This window comes from Gymnoscopelus microlampas, assembly GCF_963454915.1.
Source record: "Gymnoscopelus microlampas genome assembly, chromosome: 9".
Classification (NCBI taxonomy): domain Eukaryota; kingdom Metazoa; phylum Chordata; class Actinopteri; order Myctophiformes; family Myctophidae; genus Gymnoscopelus; species Gymnoscopelus microlampas.
This window is the reverse complement of record NC_139946.1, coordinates 4,520,261-4,541,569: the sequence shown is the minus strand read 5'-3', so window position 1 is coordinate 4,541,569 and position 21,309 is coordinate 4,520,261. Positions and strand designations below refer to the sequence as shown.

Below are 21,309 nucleotides of genomic sequence, written 5' to 3'. Positions count from 1 at the left end.
GTTACACCAGTGGGTCTACAGTTGGGGTCCAGGGACCCTCATGGGCTTCCAAATGGCCCCTTACAGGTGTGTAACTCTGAGAGTGTACAAATGGGTCCATTTGGTTCCATTTAGTACACTCTCAGAGTTATGGGGGTCGTGGAAACCACTGTGCTACACTAAATGGAACGGAGCCTTCATTAGTATCATTGGTAACACCTGTGAAGGAAGTGATAATATGGCTGCTGCGCATAGAGCCCATCAAGGGGCTAGCATCCAGCTTGTAAATTGAGGCTATATAGGAAGTGACAGTTCATATGAATGGCCTGTAGTCTTGCTATTTCACCCCCGCTGTTGTCAGAAGCAATTAGACTCTATTCAAGCGGATGCCGAAATAGAAGCTATTGTTCTGGCATTAATTAAAAGAATAAAAAATATGTTTGAAAGCCTGTTTGACATTACCAAACCTGCATATCGATGTTGTCACTGATAGGCAGGTTTCTGAACTGTCCACAGCACACCTAAGATTTCTTTGGCTATTAAAAAAATTGCAGATCCACAAGCTCAAAGCTTCGAGCTTGTGGATCTGCTACTTTTGATGCTTGTGTGACGCTGTAGTCTGATCAAGTAGGACGTTGGTTTACGGAAAAAACACGTACATTTTGAATATTGAGAAAAGAGGTTTCTGCCCGACAGCAACGATATACATTTAGATGATCCATATGGATATCTGATCTGGTATTGAGTCAGTCTGTATATGATGTATACGTGTCTCTCCACTGTCTCCTCCAGGTGGAGGACACAGAGGCTCGCCGTCTGTTCCAGCAGATCATCTCGGCGGTGGACTACTGCCACAGACACATGGTGGTCCACAGGGACCTCAAGCCTGAGAACGTGCTGCTGGACGCCAGCAAGAACGCCAAGATCGCCGACTTTGGTAGAGTCCACACAGAGAGCTCCTCTCCTCTCCTCTCCTCTCTTCTTGTGTGAAAATAGCCGATCTACATGCTCACATGTGAGCTTGTAGATCAGCTATTTTCACAATATTTATCTGTGGAACCTAGTCAAACAAAATGTAATGCCTCAACTCCTACAATTCCAAGTGCTTGTCAGGGTGGGGGGTCCCCCCAGTTCCAATATGATTATTGGGGCGGGGGCGGGGGGGGGGGGGGGGGGGGGAGGGGTCGTGGACTCAAAAGTTTGAGAACTACTGTTCTAAGAGAAATGGACTTAAGTGGAAGTAAACTAGTCAGAGTCAGAAGTAGAGGTGAGAGACCGTTAATGGCAAGCTTCAACGGAGCCAGGTGGCAGACTGTGTGGTACAACAGGAAAGACATGGCAAAAAATATCTTGTTCCAGGGACCCCCCCAGAAGCAAAGATTTGAGTTACAAATGTTCCCTTTAAAATATATATATATATTCAAATATTTGCACAAATGTTAGCAGATTAGCAGATCTACAAGCTTGAGCTTGTATATCTGTATGTTTTAATATCCAAAGTGTAAAATATGGACAAAGTGGTTACACAGATGCGTTCCCGGATTGAATGGGTTAACCTTATTGCATCACATGGAAAATGTGAGTTACAAAATAGCAGACCCGTCCGTCCAGCATCCTGCCTGTTAATCTGTCAACTGAATATAGAGTACAGAAGTCCTGACGTCACTCGTTCATCCCCTGGGTTGTAAAGTAATTTCTCTATGGAGAATAACATTGGGTCATCTTAGAATCGTCCAGGGAGGAGGTTCTGTATCGTTTATGATAGTGAGTCACTCATATTTGATACAGTCTGTTTCTGGCGAAAATGTAACTAATTTGGCGGAAGTAACATTAGCGTTTTCTCACCGTCAGTTGATGCTTCATATCCATCCAAGAGTATCATATCATATCCAAGAGTCAAACCGCCAGGATAATTTGTTTATTTTTGGAACACAGTTCTTATTTGACGCGATATTAAACACGTCTATGGGGATTCAGAATGGGGGGGAAAAAACGTGACCCAGGTAGGATGTGTAAATTACGTCAGACTTCGGTGCTCTATGACAGCTGGTTCCGTTTGAAAATGACAGTGTCATGGGTTCTGTCACATTTTTTTATAGGGGATGTGATTTGTGTAAGAAACTAAAGAATGATGTGTTTTTTTTTACATCTACCAGGGCTCTTGCACCCAGTAAGGGGGAGGGAGGGGAGGGTGAAGGGGTGCATTGGGCGGGTAGAGGTCTCCTAGCAACAGGCAGGTCTCATATTGTCGCTGTCGGGCAGAAACCTCGCATCTCCATTCAACTTTGTTTCTTCGTAAATTAACCCCCACTTCGTCATACATGCAGCGTCACACAAACGTACCAAAAAATAGCCGATCGACAAGCTCGCGACGCGTTGGGAGCTTGCAGATCTGCTATTTTTTTTTAAAGAAAATAAATAAGTGAAAATGGGTTAAGTGTGTCCGTGGGTTTTAGAACTATTGAACCAATGAAAACAGAAGCTTGTGACTAAATAATAACTACATTGGATCCATTTGGAACACAGGTTATTTTCCCCATTTCCTGAAAAGGCTTTTTGGGGGGACATACAAGGTCTTTCCACCCCCCCCGCCCACAGAGACCGATAGATATCCAATCTGGCAGGAAAGCCTTGAGGCCCCTCAGTGTCATCTGATCATCAGGGAGAGGAGGAGGAGGAGGGGGGGGGCACAGCGGGGAGAAATGTTATGACTAAAGAGCTAAGGCCGCCGGTACACAGCGTGAGAGAGCATAGGGAGGGGAAGGGGGAACGAGGAGTTACAGGAGATAAAGGGGTAAGGTCAGTGCTGCTGGATGGACATGGCGGTCTGGCGTTTAGCCTTTCGGTGGCAGGCGGAGGCAGGTTCATCCAATTAGATCGGCCGTGTGCTCGGGGCTTACAGGCTTGGCTCGTCAAGCAGGGATAAAGGTATCAGTGTGTGTGGGGGCCTACACAGGCTTGTGAACTCTCTCTCTCTCATGCTGCGTTCACACACACACACACACACACACACACACACACACACACACACACACACACACACACACACACACACACACACACACACACACACCGGCGGCTACGAAGCTAGTACAGGCTACCGTTCTTTTTTTAACAGAAGCCAGCGACATGAAGATGCATAGATACATCCGATGTTTGTAGCTGCCACAAAAGCTACAGCTGTGCAACAGCTACAAAGCTACAAAAAAAGTTGTGCTGGTGTCAACTTGAGCTTCAAAGCTACAAATATGCTGTGTAGCTTTGTCTGCCAGTGCAATCTGGGAACCCATTCGGTAAAAAAAAAAAGGGAAAAAAATATTGCGTTTTTCCTTGGTGTATGCCTCTGTGGGGGCACCACGTCCTTTTTTGTATAGAAAAAGGAACTTGTTTTGTCTCCTCCCCTTTCTTAGTCCACTTCCTCCCGGGTTGCTTCTGTATTTATTCCTACCAACAACACTACATGTTTACCATTGATTTTCAAGGGAAGCCAGAGACAGAGCCAGAGACAAAGCGACACCCGATGTTAGTAGCTGCTACAAAACCTCAAAGTGTTATTTAACACTTATTTCCGTCAGCCAGTTCCGTGTTCTTTTTAACCCCAGACTTTGTTTTTTCTTTATATTTTTCTCGCTTGTCGGACGCAACTTGACGTCAACGAGCATGTTGATCGAAACACCAATAGCGATACAGCGTCCAAAACTGTTAGCTTCCAGGATTCAAATTCAAAAACGGCAAAAGCAGCAGATCTACAAGCGTAAAACACGTGGCTCTGCGGCGCATTTCAAGCTTGTAGATCTGCTACTTTCGATGCTACTTTCGATGCATTGTAGTGTGATCTAGTGGTGGGAAAAAAGGTTAATTTTAGTGAACGAACGATTTTTTTCACGTTCACGGCAATGATTCGTTCAAATGATTCGTTCACGTTCACGTTCAGTAACGCTATTTTCTAGCGTTCAAAATTTACTCGAGTAAAAGTACAAAAGTATTGGCATCAAAATATACACTTAAAGTACCAAAAGTAAAAGTACTAACATATTTGAAAATAGCAGATCTACAAGCTCACAACGCGTCGCGATGCGACGCGTTGTGAGCTTGTAGATCTGCTGTTTCCAAATAGCCTAGGTATAAAATAGGGCTAAGTGGTTAATGTATGTTTTCATAATGTGTGTAAAACGCCATCGCGGGAGCGTTTTTTTTTCCACGTTGCGCGTGAACTTAACAGTTTCAGAAAGTGAACGAGCTTGTTCGCGTTCACGGCAAATGAACTAGTTCTTTTGAACGAATCGATCATGAACGACACATCACTAGTGTGATCAAGTATGCCGTTAATTTACAATCTTTTGTAGCTGCCAGTGTGAATGCAGCGTACACCCTATACTGTACTTTCAGTCTGTAACTTGTCACTGTACCTTACTTTTGTGGAAAAGAATGCTTGTAATGATAATATAACACCATGTACTGTAGCAAATGTCTTGAGGATAAGCCCTGATCGTGGGATGGATGTAGGTGTGTGTTTTGTTTACGTGGGCCTTCTGTCTTGTGATTGGCCGCCTACAGGGCTGTCAAATATGATGTCAGACGGGGAGTTTCTAAGGACGAGTTGTGGATCGCCCAACTACGCTGCTCCGGAGGTCATCTCGGGAAGGTGTGTGTGTGTGTGTGTGTTTGTGTGTGTGCAGTAGTATGTAGTTATGAATATACAGTATATATGGGTGCCTGTAGCAGCATGTTTGTAGCAGGTGCATGTGTGTGTGTGTGTGTGTCTGTCTGTCCGTCAGTTTGTGTATATAATATATCGCTGTTTTCGGGCAGAAAACTCTTGGCTCATATTTTAACTTTTTGTGTTTTTTCGTAAATGAATGTCCTACTTGATCATCCTACAGCGCTATACAAAAGCATCAAAAGTAGCAGATCTGCAAGCTCGAAATGCGGCGTGTTTCGAGCTTGTAGATCTGCTACTTTTGATGTTTTTGAATTTGAATCCTGAAAAGTAACGGTTTTGGACATATGAGGTTTCCACCCGACAGAGACCATATGATGCTTTATAGTAATTCTGGTCTGCTAAATGCCTAACATTGTAAAATAGTCAATTCTGTGTGTTTTTGTGTGTGGCCCTTTGCTGTCCTGCTTGCCAGGCTGTATGCAGGTCCAGAGGTGGACATCTGGAGCTGCGGGGTGATCCTCTACGCCCTGCTGTGCGGCACGCTGCCTTTCGACGACGAGCACGTCCCCACGCTGTTCAAGAAGATCAGGGGAGGGGTGTTCTACATCCCCGAGTACCTCACCCGCTCCGTGGCCTCGCTGCTGATGCTCATGATGCAGGTGGACCCTCTGAAGAGGGCCACCATCAAAGATATCAGGTACTGACTCGCCTTCGCTGGACCCCCCAGTGCAGTGGTCTTCAACCACATGAACCCTAGCATCCTTAAATGGATAGTTCACCCCCAAAAATGATTACTATTAGTCACCCCATGGAGACTTGAATTCATGGATATTTCTTTGTTTTTGTCGCATTCCTAAGCCAATAATTCTGATGACCGGCAGCGGTTCCGGTAGGAGACACAAAAAGTCTCCTTTGTGTCTCCTACCGGAACCGCTGGCCACCTGTCAACCGCTGGTCATCAAATGATTGGCTTAGGAATGCGACAAAAACTGAAAAATATCCATGAATTCAAGTCTCCATGGGGTGACTAATAGATAGGAAAAAAAACTATTTTTTGGGGTGAGCTACCCCTTTATGGGCCATTTACACTGAGCGCTACAACTATAAATATAAAAATACAGTTTTAAAAATCGTTCTAAGTCAAGTTCACACCGACTATATACAAAAAATGGTGAACAATATAGTTATCGTTATAGTGCGTAGTGGGAACGGCCCTATTCATGGAGCCAACATTTGGCGAAATTAGCCTAGATTGGCTTAAGGATAGACCCTTAGCGGACCCCAGTCAATGACGTCTAGTTTTTAAGTGGCACTTCTTGCTAAAATCTGTGCATTTATGAATATAAATCTTCAATAGAATCTAATTATCTAATTTGTCATTATACATATTTGCATTTGTAACATCTAGTACAAACACATTTGTCTATGCAATGCTATGTTCTCAGCAAATTATTGCAAATGCTTTACTAACTTTACTTACAAACATACTACTATTTTTCTTATCTATCTTTAACATTTCTACAGAGTATAAACATAAGATGAGAGGTTTTTACACAGTGATGAACACCTCTAGAACATAATCCATTAGATTGTCCTGAAATGAATTCAATTATTCTTCTAAGTTGTTGTGAAGATAAATGACACATTTAACCCATTACGACCTGAAGCCGATTCTTCTGTCTTTTAAATCCCAACAGTTTTCTGAAAAACGTATCTATGTCAGTGGTGCTCAAACCTTTTCATGTCAAGGACCCCCAAAATTATATGTATTTGGCCGCCGACCCCCATGTCAAAATATTTAGTTCCAGCGACCCACAGAAGCAAATATTTGAGTTACAAATGTTCTCTTTAAAAATATATAATTCAAAGATTTGCACACATTTTCATGATTTTTCAAAAATAGCAGATCTACAAGCTCATAGTGCGGCACTCGGTGCTATTTTTGAATAGCCAAAGTGTAAAATAATGCTTTTTAGCTCAAATCAAAATATTACACAGATGTGTTCCAGGTCTTAATGGGTTAATGAAGGATGAAAGTATGAAAAAAATAAAGATGCTTTGTTTTATTTGAAATGATTTTAGAGTGATGACTAAAATAGAGGAAATTAATCAACACCTGCCTGCAATCTGTTGTTCTCCCTGCTCTGCTGTCAACACTGTTGCCAAACCACTTACTGTATTGAAGAAGAACAGACTGTGGGCCTGTATAATCAGTCATTATAGACCAAATGTCCAATTCTGCTGCAATGCTATTTAGTAGCTTACAATAATGGAATCAGAATCATTTATTTATGGCAAGAGTATTTTTCACATACAAGGGTTTGACTCGCTGAGGTTGGTGCATTGTACTTAATCTCAAACATTCACAATATTTACACATGCACTTGTCAGAAATATCGTTGTTGTCGGGCAGAAACTTCTTATCTCCATATTCTAACTTTTTGTGTTTTTTCGTAAATGAACGCCCTACTTGATCATACTACAGTGTCACACAAATGCATCAAAAGTAGCAGATCCGCAGCGTTTCGAGCTTGTAGATCTGCTACTTTTGCTTGGATTTGGATCCTGAAAAGTCTTGGACATATAAGGTTTCCACCCGACAGAGACGATATGCGATGGCCTATTTGATATCGGGGCGTGAGGGCGTGTTTTTGGTTATGAATACTACAGCGTCACACAAAAGCATCAAACGCAGCAGATCCACTTTGAGCTTGTAGATCTGCTATCTTTTTTAATCCTGAAAAGTAACAATTTTGGACATAATGAGGTTTCCACTCTATATGGAGATACGTAAGAGGTTTCTTTTTTTTTAAAAAACACTTTATTTTAATTTTTCCATATGTTGCATATAAAATACAAGCACATTGCATTATGTACAAGTCCGACATCTTAACAACATCTTATTTCCCCAATCCCCCACCCTCCCACCAAGGTCATAACAAGACAAATGACAAGACAAAAAATGAATAAATAATAATAATAATCACTTGACAGTAAAGAAAAAGACACAAGACAGACAAACAAACGGACAGACAAACCAAACAGTTTTAACTTTTTGTCAAAATATGTTGTTCCTTTCAGGTCAAGTTAGGGACAGTTCCACTATTGAGAGCGATGAATAGAAATAAAAATGAGAAAATACATATTTTGTATCCAACCGTCTATATACTGTAGGCCTTCAGCCAGAGGCCGTCAGAGTCAGATTACGTAAGAGGTTTCTGCCCGACAGCACAGCGACGATATACAATATTATAACATGGCTGACTGTCCTGTGGCGTTCTCTGTCAGGGAGCATGAGTGGTTCAAGCAGGACCTGCCCGGCTACCTGTTCCCCGAGGACCCGTCTTACGACGCCACGGTCCTGGACGAGGAGGCCGTCAGGGAGGTGTGTGAGAAGTTTGAGTGCACCGAGTCTGAGGTCATGACCAGCCTGTACAGCGGAGACCCACAGGTAGGCTCGCCTCAACGCCCACATGTACGGTTGTTTGTCGGGCAGTGGTGGGTGGACAAAGTATATATACTCAAGTAAATACTCAATAATGCAAAAGTACAAATTACAAAGTACATTCTCACAAATTCTCACAAATTCTTACAAATAGTGAACATAGCAGATCTGCAAGCTCACAACGCGTCACGCTGCCACGCATTGTGAGCGTGTAGTCCGGCTGTTTTCTCTACATTTGAAATAGGGTTTAAGTCGTTAATTCATATCATATTTTTTGTACATTTCGGTCCGAAGAGTCCCCTCCCAGAAATGTAGTGGAGTGAAAAGTGAAAGTCATCAGTTTTCAAAAAACGAAAACAAATGCTTCAAAAATGTACTTAAAGGGAAACAAGGTTATTTTTTGCCTATTTCTTATATATATGAAAATATATAGCCATTGACCATTACCATGTGCACGGAACACCGAAGCCCGTTTTTCGATTTCACCAAATCTCAGCTGTTTATTAGCGTTTTTGTGTAAAAGAATGTCGCCATGGTTACGGCTGCCCAGCTCTGGGATGGCCCCGGCAGCTATAGGACGAACTGCCTCCCGGGTTGCCAGATCATGTGCGCCCCCACGGGTATGGACTAGTATAGTTTAACACTCAAAGAGAGGTGTGCCTTTTGAAAGGGTTGACTATATTAGTCTTGCATAACCAGACATATCGGATATCGGTGTAGGGGCAGGTTCCAAACAAATAACAGTATTGCAGAACCAACGCAAAAATTTTGGGGGCGGTCCTTCATATCGGGACGGTATCGGGAATCGGGATTGGTTTCCAAAGTTCTGGGTGTAGGTCTCTCTCTTAGCTGCCGCTTTCTCCACTGTTCTAGTAACAACACTGGATTTACATGTCAACAGGCATATTGTTACTGTACACACAGAAAAAGGCTGTATGGTTCCATGACCATCACCTGCTAAAGATGGACAAGCTCACAATGTGTCACATTGTGAGTTGGTAGATCGGCTATCTTCGACGAAGAGATTTGTTGTAGCTTGTAGGGTTTAAGTGGTTAAGAGTTACTTGTAGGACCATTCAATGAAATGGAATGGAACCTTGGTCTGAATGGATCTTTCTGGTTCTTCTATGGCAGCGCTACTCAACCCGCGGGCTGCATGCGGCCCCAACGCAGCGTCTCTGCGGCCCCTCATGGTCAAACCAAAAAAAAAAAAAAGTTTTTATTTTTTTTATTTTTAAGCACAGGATAAAAATATACATTTCCGTTCAAATATATGGGTTGCAATTTTTTTTTTTTCAAAAACAAACAGACAGACATACATACAGGTGCGTCAATTGTTACAGGAATAATGCATAGTTTTCATTTCAGTTTTTTTGGGGGGTATGACCCCCAAATCTTTTCGGCCACGCGCCCAGGATAGGTGTCCCTTATTTCAATCTCTGGGAGTTGGCAACCCTAACCTTGCCATACCTTAGCTTTTGCTGAACTGATGCCACTGGACATACACACAAAATAAACAGGTACAGTGAAAAGAATATGATGTCAAAATGTACATTTTCTTATAACAATAACAATGTGTAGTGTGTGTTACAAAATTGAAAAATCCAAAATAGGACCGTCATTTTTAGCTTGCGGCCCCTTGGACTTTTGGTATTTTGCTGAGTGGCCCCTGAGCCATCTTAAGTTGAGTAGCTCTGTTCTATGGCATCACTCTGAAGAACCAGTTTTGGTTCCAGTTGGCACCTTTTATTTTTCTGTGTGTAGGCGGAGCTCGGCAATGTGTCTAACTATACAAGATTAACACTTTACTGACACGACACATTGCTAGAAAAACCCCAGTCATGAGTGTACTAGAAATGTGCTTACATTTTTGTCGAGGACCATTTAAATCTGTGTTTACCTTTTACTTGGCACCTGTCTTCTATTCTCTCTCCAGGACCAGCTTGCGGTGGCCTACCACCTGATCATAGACAACCGGCGCATCATGACGCAGGCCAGCGAGTTCTACCTGGCCTCCAGCCCTCCCCAGGGCTCCTTCATGGAGGAGGGCATGCCCCTGCCCCCCGGGGTCAAGCCCCACCCGGAGAGGATGCCGCCGCTCCTGGCCGACAGCCCCAAGGCCCGCTGCCCTCTGGACGCCCTCAACACCACCCGGCCCAAGCCCCTGGCGGTGAAGAAGGCCAAGTGGCACCTCGGCATCCGCAGCCAGAGCAGACCCTACGACATCATGGCCGAAGTGTACCGGGCCATGAGACAGCTCAGCTTTGACTGGAAGGTAATCTCTCAAGAACAGATTCAGAGCTGCGCTACTGAATCTGTCGGGAGCCCCGTTCAGAACGTGTCAGGAATCAGATCAGGAAGCCACCGTGATCTGTGTGATCTGAGAGAGAGAGAGCACTTGTGGCAGTGTTTTCTTTTTACCGGCCAGGATGTCCGGAGGGAATCGTATAGATACGTTTGTAGATTCCCATGGAGAATCAATTTTTCATTAAAAAAAGGCTATTTTTTTAACCATTTTATTTTTAAATTGATCTCTTTCCTCATGGGGACATAACAAATGTCACTGATGAAAGCTGGATAGCCGAAATGTCTGTGTTCTTTGTCATCTTGAGGCATACTGAACGACACACTTGGACTTTTATTTCTGAGCGTGACCCTCCACGTTATGATTTATTGACCTAAACAATAGAGTACAGACGTCCTGACGTCACTCGTTCATCCCCTGGGTCGTAAAGTAATTTCTCTATGGAGAATAGCATTGGGTCATCTTAGAATCGTCTCATATAAGAATTGTGGTCCAAAAATAAACAAACTGTCTCTGCGATATTGTCAGGGAGGAGGCTCTGTATGGTTTATGATAGTCAGTCACTCATATTTGATACAGTCTGTTTCTGGCGAAAATGTAACTAATTTGGCGGAAGTAACACTAGCATTTTCTCACCGTCAGTTGATGCTTCATATCCATAAGAGTCAAACCGCTAGGGTCATTTGTTTATTTTTGGAACCCAGTTCTTATTTGACACGATATTAAACACGTCTATGGAAATTCAGAATGAGGGGGGGAAAAACACGACCCATGTAGGATGCGTAAATTACGTCAGACTTCGGTGCTCTATGTCCCCATAATGTAGAGTTTTTACCCATTTTTTATGTCCTTGTTTTGAGTTGTAGCACATCATGGGTAGTCTCACGTGGCCAGGCACACACACACACACACACACACACACACACACACACACACACACACACACACACACACACACACACACACACACACACACACACACACACACACACACACACACACACACACACACACACACGCACACACGTGTACACGTACAGTATGAATATTTCTATTTGTTGTTGTTTCTCTATAGGTGGTGAACCCGTACCACCTGCGCGTGCGGAGGAAGAACCCGGTGACGGGCAACCTGGTGAAGATGAGCCTGCAGCTGTACCAGGTGGACAACAGATCCTACCTCCTCGACTTCAAGAGCATCGACGGTATGACGCCGGTATTATGTAAACAACGCATTAAAATAGTGACCAAAAACAAAAAGGCATTGAATCAAGCAAACATACAGTGAAGACATAAATAACAACACAGCGATATAGGAAAAAAGATCAACTAAAAGCAAGAGTGAAGAAATAAGTCTTGAGCTGTGCTTTAAAGCTATCTACAGAGGGGGCCTGTCTGAGGTGTACTGGGAGTTTATTCCAAGCAGTCGGCCCGTAGAAGCAGAATGCTGCTTCACCGTGTTTTTTCGGTACGTAGGATCACAGGAGTTCAGTTGGTGACAAAGGACATCTCCAGCTGAGTACGCACACAGTCGGCTCACCAGACAGCAGATACAGAGGCGTCGGAACAGTAACTTCTGGCATATTTTATCTCTGAGCCACATACACCATCTCTTATCTTATGTTAGCACATAAATGTAGGTGAAGGCCAATTTGATTATACGTGACAGTGTACAAATTTGATGAGCTAAAATACATTTTCTAACAAGGATGAGATGATTCTATAATAACTCTTCAGACATGCAAATGGAAAAGTACAAAATCCAGATCTATCACATGTCTTTCCGTTAACCCAGTTAGAACAACAAATGTATGGCTGTTCCTTGGTAGGTTGAATATTTCGTTTTTTTTACTCAGGGTGTCCTCATTACAGTAGGGAGCATAGAATGCATCCTAGTTAGGGTCCTTGATTTGGGGACATTTCAAAGAAACATCAAACGGTTCCTTGGGTGCATAGGATATCCCATAAGGCCGTGCAGCGAGGTCGGCAAGCCTCGCATGCGGTTACTTCAATAGTGTATCGAATTAAAAAAAATATATTTATTATGTATATATATATATTTTTGTTTATTTACCCAGGGTAGTAGCTGAGCACAAGTGCTCATTTTCAGCAACACCCTGCACACACACAAAAACTGGGAGCTGACCAGTACAACCACAGTCTTATACTGTTGGCCACTGGATGAGCAGCTCCGTTCAGTGCCTTGCTCAAGGGCACTTGGGTGTCGAGAATCGAACGGGGAACCTTCCGGCAACAAGTACACTCCTCTAACCTTTAGGCCACCGACCGCTGCCCCTTCCTTAGCCTCAGCTTCATCTTCTTCCAAATAAAACGACAACAAAAGGCCCATCAGTGTTGTTGGTTGGTGTCAGTCAACAAACAACGTCAATGTTGGTCCATTGATGCCAGTACACAGACCATGTGTGAGAGGCTTGGCTTACCATGGAAATAGGAGGCACACCGCCAAATTACATTTCTTTACTAATAAGAAACGTTCCTAACTAAAGCTGCCACGGTATAGATAGATAGATAGAATGTATCCTTACAAATGAGGCAGAGCATAATGGCATAATCATCATCATACTATAAGCCACCAGATCTCTGTCCGCAAAAAAAAAGTGTCTGTCTGCGAATCCCTGTCCAGGGCATAACTGAGGGAGCGATAGACCAAATGGTCCCAGATTTTGGGGTGTCTTTTTTTAGACCCTGTTGGAACGTGCCAAATGTCAAGAGGCTCTATGCACAGCAGCCATATTATCACTTCCTTCACAGGTGTTACCAATGATACTAATGAAGGCTCTGTTCCATTTAGTGTAGCACAGTGGTTCTCAGATTTTTAAATTTCCACGACCCCCATAACTCTTGAGAGTGTACAAATGGAACCAAATGGACCCTTACGGGTCCATTTGGTTCCATTTGTACACTCTCAGAGTTACACACCCGTAAGGGGCCATTTGGAAACCCCTTAAGGAACCATGAGGGTCCCTGGACCCACATCTTAGACCCACTGGTGTTGCAGAGTTTCCAGTGAGCCAACATGCACAATATCAGCACCCTGACTCTGTTTGACCAGAATGGAACAGAGCCTTCATTAGTGTCATTGGTAACACCTGTGAATGTCTTCACAATATGGCTGCTGTGAATAGAGCTTATTGGGAGGGATCCCAAGAATCAAAACAAAATTTGTGAGACACTTTTTTTGCAGACAGACACTTTTTTTCACATCTGGTGGCTTATATGGAATATAATAATAATAATGATGATTACATGAATGCCTCCTTCCTTCCTCCAACCTCGTTTTTGCCCCCCTAGACGACATCATCGAGGCGGCGGGCTTCAAATCGGGGTCGTCCACGCCGCAGAGGTCGGGCTCCACGGCCGGCCTCCTCAGACCCCGGCTGAGCATCGACTCGGCCAGCCCCGCCTTCGTGGACCTGCCCACGCTCAGCTCCTCCCTCCCCGGCTCGCTGTCGGGCAGCTCGCCCATGCTGGCCCCCCGCCAGGGGTCCCACACTATGGACTTCTTCGAGATGTGTGCCAGTCTGATCACCACGCTGGCACGCTGATGACAGGTTTATCTTACTTGACCCACCCCCCGCCCCTCCTCCTCCTCCTCGGCTGGCTTTCTCCACCAATCACGGGGGGGAAGCCACTTGGCGGCGGGGGGGAGTGGGGGGCTGAATTCAAGCCAATCACAGATGACTTTATGCAGTGGTTCTCTAACTTTTTCATGTCAAGGACCCCCCAAAATGATATGTATTTGGCCGCGCGGACCCCCATCTCAAAATATTTTGTTCCAGGGACCCCCCCAGAGGCAAAGATTTGAGTTACAAATGTTTGCAAAAAAAAAGGTTTGCAAAAAGAAAATAGCAGATCTACAAGCTCGTAGCGCGGCATGAGCTTGTAGATCTGCTATTTTTGAATAGCCTAAGTATAAAAGGCGAAGGTGGTTCAAATTATTGTGACGCTATATTAACACATTTTGCTGGGGAACCCCTGGAACCCCCCCAAGGACCCCTGGGGGCCCCACTTTGAGAACCAATGACTTTACGTATCTCGGAAAAGTCTTGAGCCAGCCTCCTGTCCTTATTGCTCCTTCTCCTTTATCTCTCTGTTCCTACTCTGAAAGGTTTGGAAGTTGCATGGATTGCTTGGACATGTTGTAGCTTGTGAGATTTCTGGATGTGATGAAACCCCCCCCCCCCCCCCCAGATAAAGGAAGATATATAAGGAGAGGAAGCCATTCGGGTTCTGACAGAATCATAGCTTTTTTGAGTTTGTTTTGACACAGGTCTGTTGAGGGGTCAGAGACCGGTAACGATAGCTGTCCACAGCCTGTACGGCAACTGATCCTGCAAATAGAAACTGTCGCGCAGAGAAACCTCTTATGTCCATTTTCTAACTTGTTCCCATACTTGATCATCATACAACGTCACACAAAAGCATCAAAAGTAGCAGATGTACAAGCCACTTTAGCTACTTTAGCTACTTTGGCTACTTTGGCTACTTTGGCTACTTTAGCTACTTTTGAATTTGAATCCTGAAAAGTCACACGTTTTTGGACATATGGGGTTTCCACCCCGACAGAGACGAAATAGAAACCGTGAAACTTAGACCAAGGCCAAGGGCGGGGAGAAGGTTTCGAGGTCAGAGTTCACAGTTGTTGGAACACAGGGTCAGATAAGGTCAAGTTCACTGTCGCCCCCACCCCCCCTCCCCCACAGTGCTTTCGTGATTTCCGACTGACCGCTGAAACGTCACCAGGCACTACATTAAAGCGAAACGTTGTAGCGACAGGAAAGAGCCTTCTGAGGTTTCCCCCACAGCCACTGATCTGATCCCAGGCCAGTTTACCCCCCCCCCCCTTAAAAGGTCTATATTAACCCATTCAAGGCGGGGACGCATGTGTGTCATTTTAAGATTTCTTTGGCTATTCAAAAATAGCAGATATACAAGCTATGAGCTATTTGTTACTATACTATACTATTGTTACTATACCATACTAAACGATTTGTTGCTATATCAGTGGTGCTCAAACTTGTTGTTGTCAAGGACCCCCACAATGATATGTTTTTGATCTATCAAAATATGTTGTTCCAGGGACCCCCCCACCCTCAGAAGCAAAGATTTTAGTTAAAAATGTTGTTTAAAAAAACAAATATATATATATATATAGATAGATATATTTGCACAAATGTTCAAGATTTTTCAAAAATAGCCAATGCATAACAATAATGATTATAGCTCAAATCTAAAATGACACCGATGCGTTGGGTGCCCGGGTGAATTGAATGGGTGAAGATGAGTTACATAGGGAGAGGGGAAACTGACCCTAGATCAGTGTCTGGAGAGGTCCTCATTTGAACACATGCAACACATTTTAATTTCAGGTTTTCTATTACTTTCTTTTGTAAAAGACACTTTTGTTATCCATGTATGATATATTTATATTACGATCATTTTATGTAGCTGAGAGAGGTCGACAAAAAGGCATACCAAATAAGAGTCTATTCATACAGTATATATATAATATATATAGAGAGAGAGGATTGCTATTATCTTAGATATATCAGATCTGTATTTATTTTTAAGAGATTTTCGTTGTTGTTTTAGGCACTGTAGGAACATTTATTTATGCACTGTGTCAACATTAAGGAGTTTTATCCTGATTTGTTTTGAAGAGCTTGTTGTGAGACGATGGGCCGCCAGGAGAGCCGAACGACACTATTCTGTAACACTTTACTTAAAGGTCTGGTCTATAATGCATTATGAGGCTTATAAGGCTTCATATTGTGTCTTTATCCATAAATACACTTTACATAATTGACTAAGTAAGTATGGTAGTTGTATTGTTCCAATACTTCATAAACCTTGTTATGCAGGTTGTTATGCATAATTATAAACATTTATATTGAGTGTTATGAATCCTTTTAAGTGCATTATAATGCATTATAAATGTGATTATAGACCCAACGTTTAAAGGAAAGGGTTACCCACTGTCTTTATTGCTGCATGTTAGGTTTAGAGAGCCCAGATACAGACCATCTCATAATAACTGCATACCACTGCATAATCCAGCTCATTGTGCGCTCAAGTACATATTGTGTTACGCACATGTTGAGTTGCTTTGATGTCGTGTTCATGTAGGCGTCTTCAATAAGCCCTTGTTTTTTGGCTGATTGTAGAGGCTCGGACCATAATTCCTCGCCATAATTTCATATTGTCGGGACTGGAACACGCGCACACACACACACACACACATGTTTTTATTACTATACTTGTGAGGCCCGAAGAATAGCAGATCCACACGGTCACAACTCGGCGTGTTGTTAGCTCTCTAAAAAGTGAACTCTCTCTAAAAAAAAAAAGACCATAGAAACAACCATTTCCTCTTGTGAGGGCCACGAAAATGGTCCTCAGAATGTCTGTTTGTCAAATTCTACTATACTTGTGGGGACGTTTGGCCCGCACAAGTATGGTAATACAAACACACACACACACACACACACACACACACTCACACACCCCTTTCTACCCCAGTCTAGCCCCTCACAGGGAGTTGTTATTATGCTGCTCAGCCATGCATGTAAAGAATGCAATTAGAAAAAGCACACAGCCAGCCTGCAGCATCAGGCGGACTGGACAGGCATGGCGGTACAGTACAGTGCAGTACAGTACATTAGTGTTGATTTTGTCGACAAAAACTATGACGAAAAATGTTGGTCGACTACCTTTTTTCACTGACGAAAACGAAATAAAACGAAGAAAAAACTAACTAAGCTGTGATGACTGAAACTAAGACTAAAACTAAGACTAAATATACTGACAATTTCGTCAACAAATAAAAACTAGACGAAAATGTTAGAGAGAGACTAGTGGAGAAGAGATCCAGTAGAACTAAAAGACAAGTCAATTTATGCTTGGTTGCGCTCGGGTGTTGCGCTCTGAAAATAGCAGATCTACAAGCAGATCTCACAACGCGTCGTGCTTGTAGATCGGCTTGTAGATCGGCTATTTTCAGCATGCAACCAAGTGTAAAATCAGCCATTACGACGCCATCAAGGCACCGCCAAAATACATTTTAGTCGACTAAATCAACTGTAGATTTAGTCGACTAAAATCTTATAATATTTAGTCGACTAAAACTAGAAAAAAATTCAGATGACTAAAACTAAATGGATTTTTATTCAAAAGACTATGACTAAAACTGAATCAAAATTAGCTGTCAAAATCAACACTGCAGTATAGTACAGTGCTATTGCCTGGCTCGTTCAGGAGTGGAACAAAGAAGGACAACATCCACACAGTAACAGCTTAAGTAAACCAATCATATTAAAGGTAACTAACTAGCTGAGCTCAACAAAGCAGCCTCACACTGTTTGCAACACGTAGGGTAACTGTTTAGTGTGTGTGTGTGTGTGTGTGTGTGTGTGTGTGTGTGTGTGTGTGTGTGTGTGTGTGTGTGTGTGTGTGTGTGTGTGTGTGTGTGTGTGTGTGTGTGTGTGTGTGTGTGAAGACAGAGCGATGAGCTAGGGCTGTCACAATTTGCCTAATCTAAGATTCGATTTGACTTTAGATTTTTACGGTCATGATTTCATTTGATTTTTTAAACTTCCCTTTTTTTCCAGCACTGACAGCTATATCATTATTCATTTAGAGCTATTGAGTCTTGATTGGTAAAGAAAAACACTTGTTTCTCAATAAGTAACCTTTTTTTGTTCCGTTTTTGAATAATAACATTTATAAATTCCCTTGGACGTGCGCATGCATGATTAACAGAAGAAAATAACGAGAATCGCGATCCTGTGTGTCATTTCTATTCACTGAACTGAACGTCGGTTTCGATTTGACTTCGATTCATGTTGGGATTTGTGACCCCCTTACGGTGAGGCCAAGAGAAGGGAGGATGACAGGGTGGAGATGAAGACATGACTTTGATGTGAGATGGTGTGTATCTGTAGACCTTAGGGCAGAATAAGCCACAGAAACATTTCCCAGGTTGCCTTAAAAAAAAAGCAAAACACTTATTTAACCACTTAAACCCTATATACATATATATATATATATATAAAAACATGTTGTCAAATAGCAAAAATAACCGATTGAATTGCAGAACGTTGACCTATTTTTTTGCCGGATATTTGCCTATTTTTGCCGAACGTTCATCTATCATGTGAATAGGGACGCTAGGGTTCATGTGGTTTGAGTGTGCTTATTATGTGTGTGTTGAGTTTGTGAGTTTGATGTTGTGCGGAAAGGTGTAGCATCCGTCTTGTTTGTCACGGATTTAATAAAGGGCTCACTGGCTTGACCACGATAGTGACTGTTTAAGAAGACTTAAGAATTATGCTGTAATTGTAGTGCCAATAAAATCGTATTTTTTGTTCTCTGACGTCGGCAGACTGGGATTGAAAGAGCGAATCAGAAAAGAGCGATTCAAAACACAATGCTTGGAGTGCTCAGCTGTAGTGATTGATGGTTGTTGTGTTTACACTGTTCAGACACTGCTGTTGTCCGTTTAGTCCACTCTGTCACTTAGTTTTTAAAGGTGGACTTAACCGCAGTATGTGAACCACATTTAAAAACCCATATCGGGTCATAAACACTCAAACACAGAACATGGAAATGAAATCCCCCATGTTGGCGTTTCAGTTTTCTTGTGGTTTCACAACCTTAAATCTTTTTGGCCCGGGTCCTGATGTGGTGTGCGGCTTAATTTATACTTCATTGCATGACAGTGTCGCTTTGCGGACGAGAACAGATTCTCAGTTCACGACGCAGGTGATGCCGTTGTACAACTACGGAGTATAATTTAGGCTTTTAAAAACGGTTTCGTACCTGAAACCTCGTAGCGTGAATCCACCCTATGTTGTCCTATGTTTGATGCATGACACTGTAGTCCTCTGTTGTTTGCCATTGTAGTTGTCTATGCTATCAAGTTGACTTTTATTTTAGTTTTTTCCTTTCCTAAATTATTTTAAGGCTGAATGTAAAATACAAACTGTTGCTGCTTAGGTGAATTTCTGTCTTTCTCCCTCTGTCTCTGCTCTCTTTCAATCTTTATGGATCTCTCTCTCTCTCTCTCTCTGTTTCTTTGGAGGTGTCTTGTTAACTTTTGCAGTGACATTGCGGTATTTCAAAGGAGGGAGCTTCAAGTCTGTTGCCTTTCTACTGGTGTGTCAGTATAAAACGCAGGTGGATGGTGTAGAGATAAGATGTACTGTATTTTAAATGACTACTGTTCAACCAGATGCCATGTCCCATTTGTTTGTACTCTGTTATGGATCTATAATAATATATGCTGCGTGGATTTGGGTTTTAGTTATTCTTCCCTGTTCAAATTATTTGTCCTGAGTATTTACTTGCATGGCTGCCCTCCCCAGTGTCCGCACTTGTAAAGGCAGCGGGCATGTAGCTAGCCAGGTAATGTATCTTCCTTTGCAATGGAACTTTGGAGTTGAAATATGGGTTGCAAAAAGTGACATGGAGTCAATTGAAAGTAGAGGGCAGCAAAAATGTTCCTTTGCATAAATGGTAAAGAACTTACATGAAAACATTAGGATTTTTTTTCTCCTTTTCTTTCATTTGTTTTGCTTGATTGAAGCTGCTCGTAACTTTCGTCTTCTACCCCAGATTTGAACCCGGTTTCCTTCGCAAGTGCTGACATTTTTACCATTGAGCTAATAGAGCCTGCCTGCTTGCTCAGGGGATAAATTGAATCTTGACCATCAGGTCAAAATTTGTGTCATATCCTGTGTCTAGGTGAGACATGACCTTTGACACGATCTAAATGTCTCAATAGAAGAGCAGGGAGACCAAATTGTATAAGTTATGTTGTATTAACATACTCTACCATACAGATTAGACATTACATTTATTCATTGTGTTTTGTGTATAAAATTAATCTAATATCCTGAGCTGTATCATAACATCCTGTCTGTGACAGTGTAAATGCAGTGAAGAGACAAAAAAAAGCCTAGATTTGATTCAACATTAAGCTTATATATCTGGGGAATTCGCTATATATCGAGCAGATTGCAGAATATATCGAAACCACGTGCGCCTGTGGTTTGTCACTTGTTTTTAGGCCACACCAGTCATTCCCCTACACCTACAGCATGTGTGTATCAGAAGAGTGACTGCAAACCAAGTTTTTGAACATGCACCTTTTCCCTTTGAAAATAGGCGTTACCTATCTTTATAAGTTAATTTAACCTACAAAATCAGTTTTTTTTTTAAATGAATTCCATGTGCACCAGACTGTTTCAGGTGCCTGTCTTGAAATTGATCACCTACTGGGATTGAATTGGGCTCCATATCCGGCAGTGTTGATTTTGACAGCAAATTTTGATTTAGTTTTAGTCATAGTCTTTTGAATAAAATTCCATTTAGTTTTAGTCATATTTTAGTCATCTGAAATGTTTTAGTTTTTGTCTAGTTTCAGTCGTCAAAATAGAGAAAGATTATAGTCGACTAAATCTACAGTTGATTTAGTCGACTAAAATGTGTTTTGGCGGTGCCTTGATGGCGTCGTAATGGCGGATTTTACACTCGGTTGCATGGTGAAAATAGCCGATCTACAAGCTCACAACGCGTTGTGAGCTTGTAGATCTGCTATTTTCAGCATGCACACCCTATAAATTACTTGTCTTTTAGTTCTACTGGATCTCTTCTCCACTAGTCCCTCTCTAACATTTTAGTCTAGTTTTTATTTGTTGACGAAATTGTCAATATATTTAGTCTCAGTTTTAGTCCTCATAGCTAGTTTTCCTCAGTGAAAAAAGTAATTGTTTTAGCAACACTGAATTATCCAGCCTCCATGACACCCCTCATTTTGTGCCCACATCCCATGGCACCAAAACCAGTAGTTGAGGACCTCTGCCTTACGAGATCAACATTATTATAATGGCATCTGGTTGA

The 21,309-nt window shown here is 42.4% G+C and overlaps 1 protein-coding gene across 1 annotated transcript in view; it reads left to right on the top strand.

The window, feature by feature from the left end:
- prkaa2 (protein kinase, AMP-activated, alpha 2 catalytic subunit) overlaps window positions 1–17,864 on the top strand; it is a 31,524-nt gene extending 13,660 nt beyond the window's left edge. Inside the window, exons 4-10 of the mRNA XM_084067318.1 lie at window positions 772–916; window positions 4,537–4,624; window positions 5,115–5,339; window positions 7,931–8,093; window positions 10,024–10,362; window positions 11,468–11,594; window positions 13,702–17,864. Coding sequence (XP_083923444.1) covers window positions 772–916; window positions 4,537–4,624; window positions 5,115–5,339; window positions 7,931–8,093; window positions 10,024–10,362; window positions 11,468–11,594; window positions 13,702–13,955 — 1,341 coding nt within the window. The 3' untranslated portion in view covers window positions 13,956–17,864. The remainder of the gene's footprint in view (window positions 1–771; window positions 917–4,536; window positions 4,625–5,114; window positions 5,340–7,930; window positions 8,094–10,023; window positions 10,363–11,467; window positions 11,595–13,701) is intronic.
- The last annotated feature ends 3,445 nt before the right edge of the window (window positions 17,865–21,309 follow it).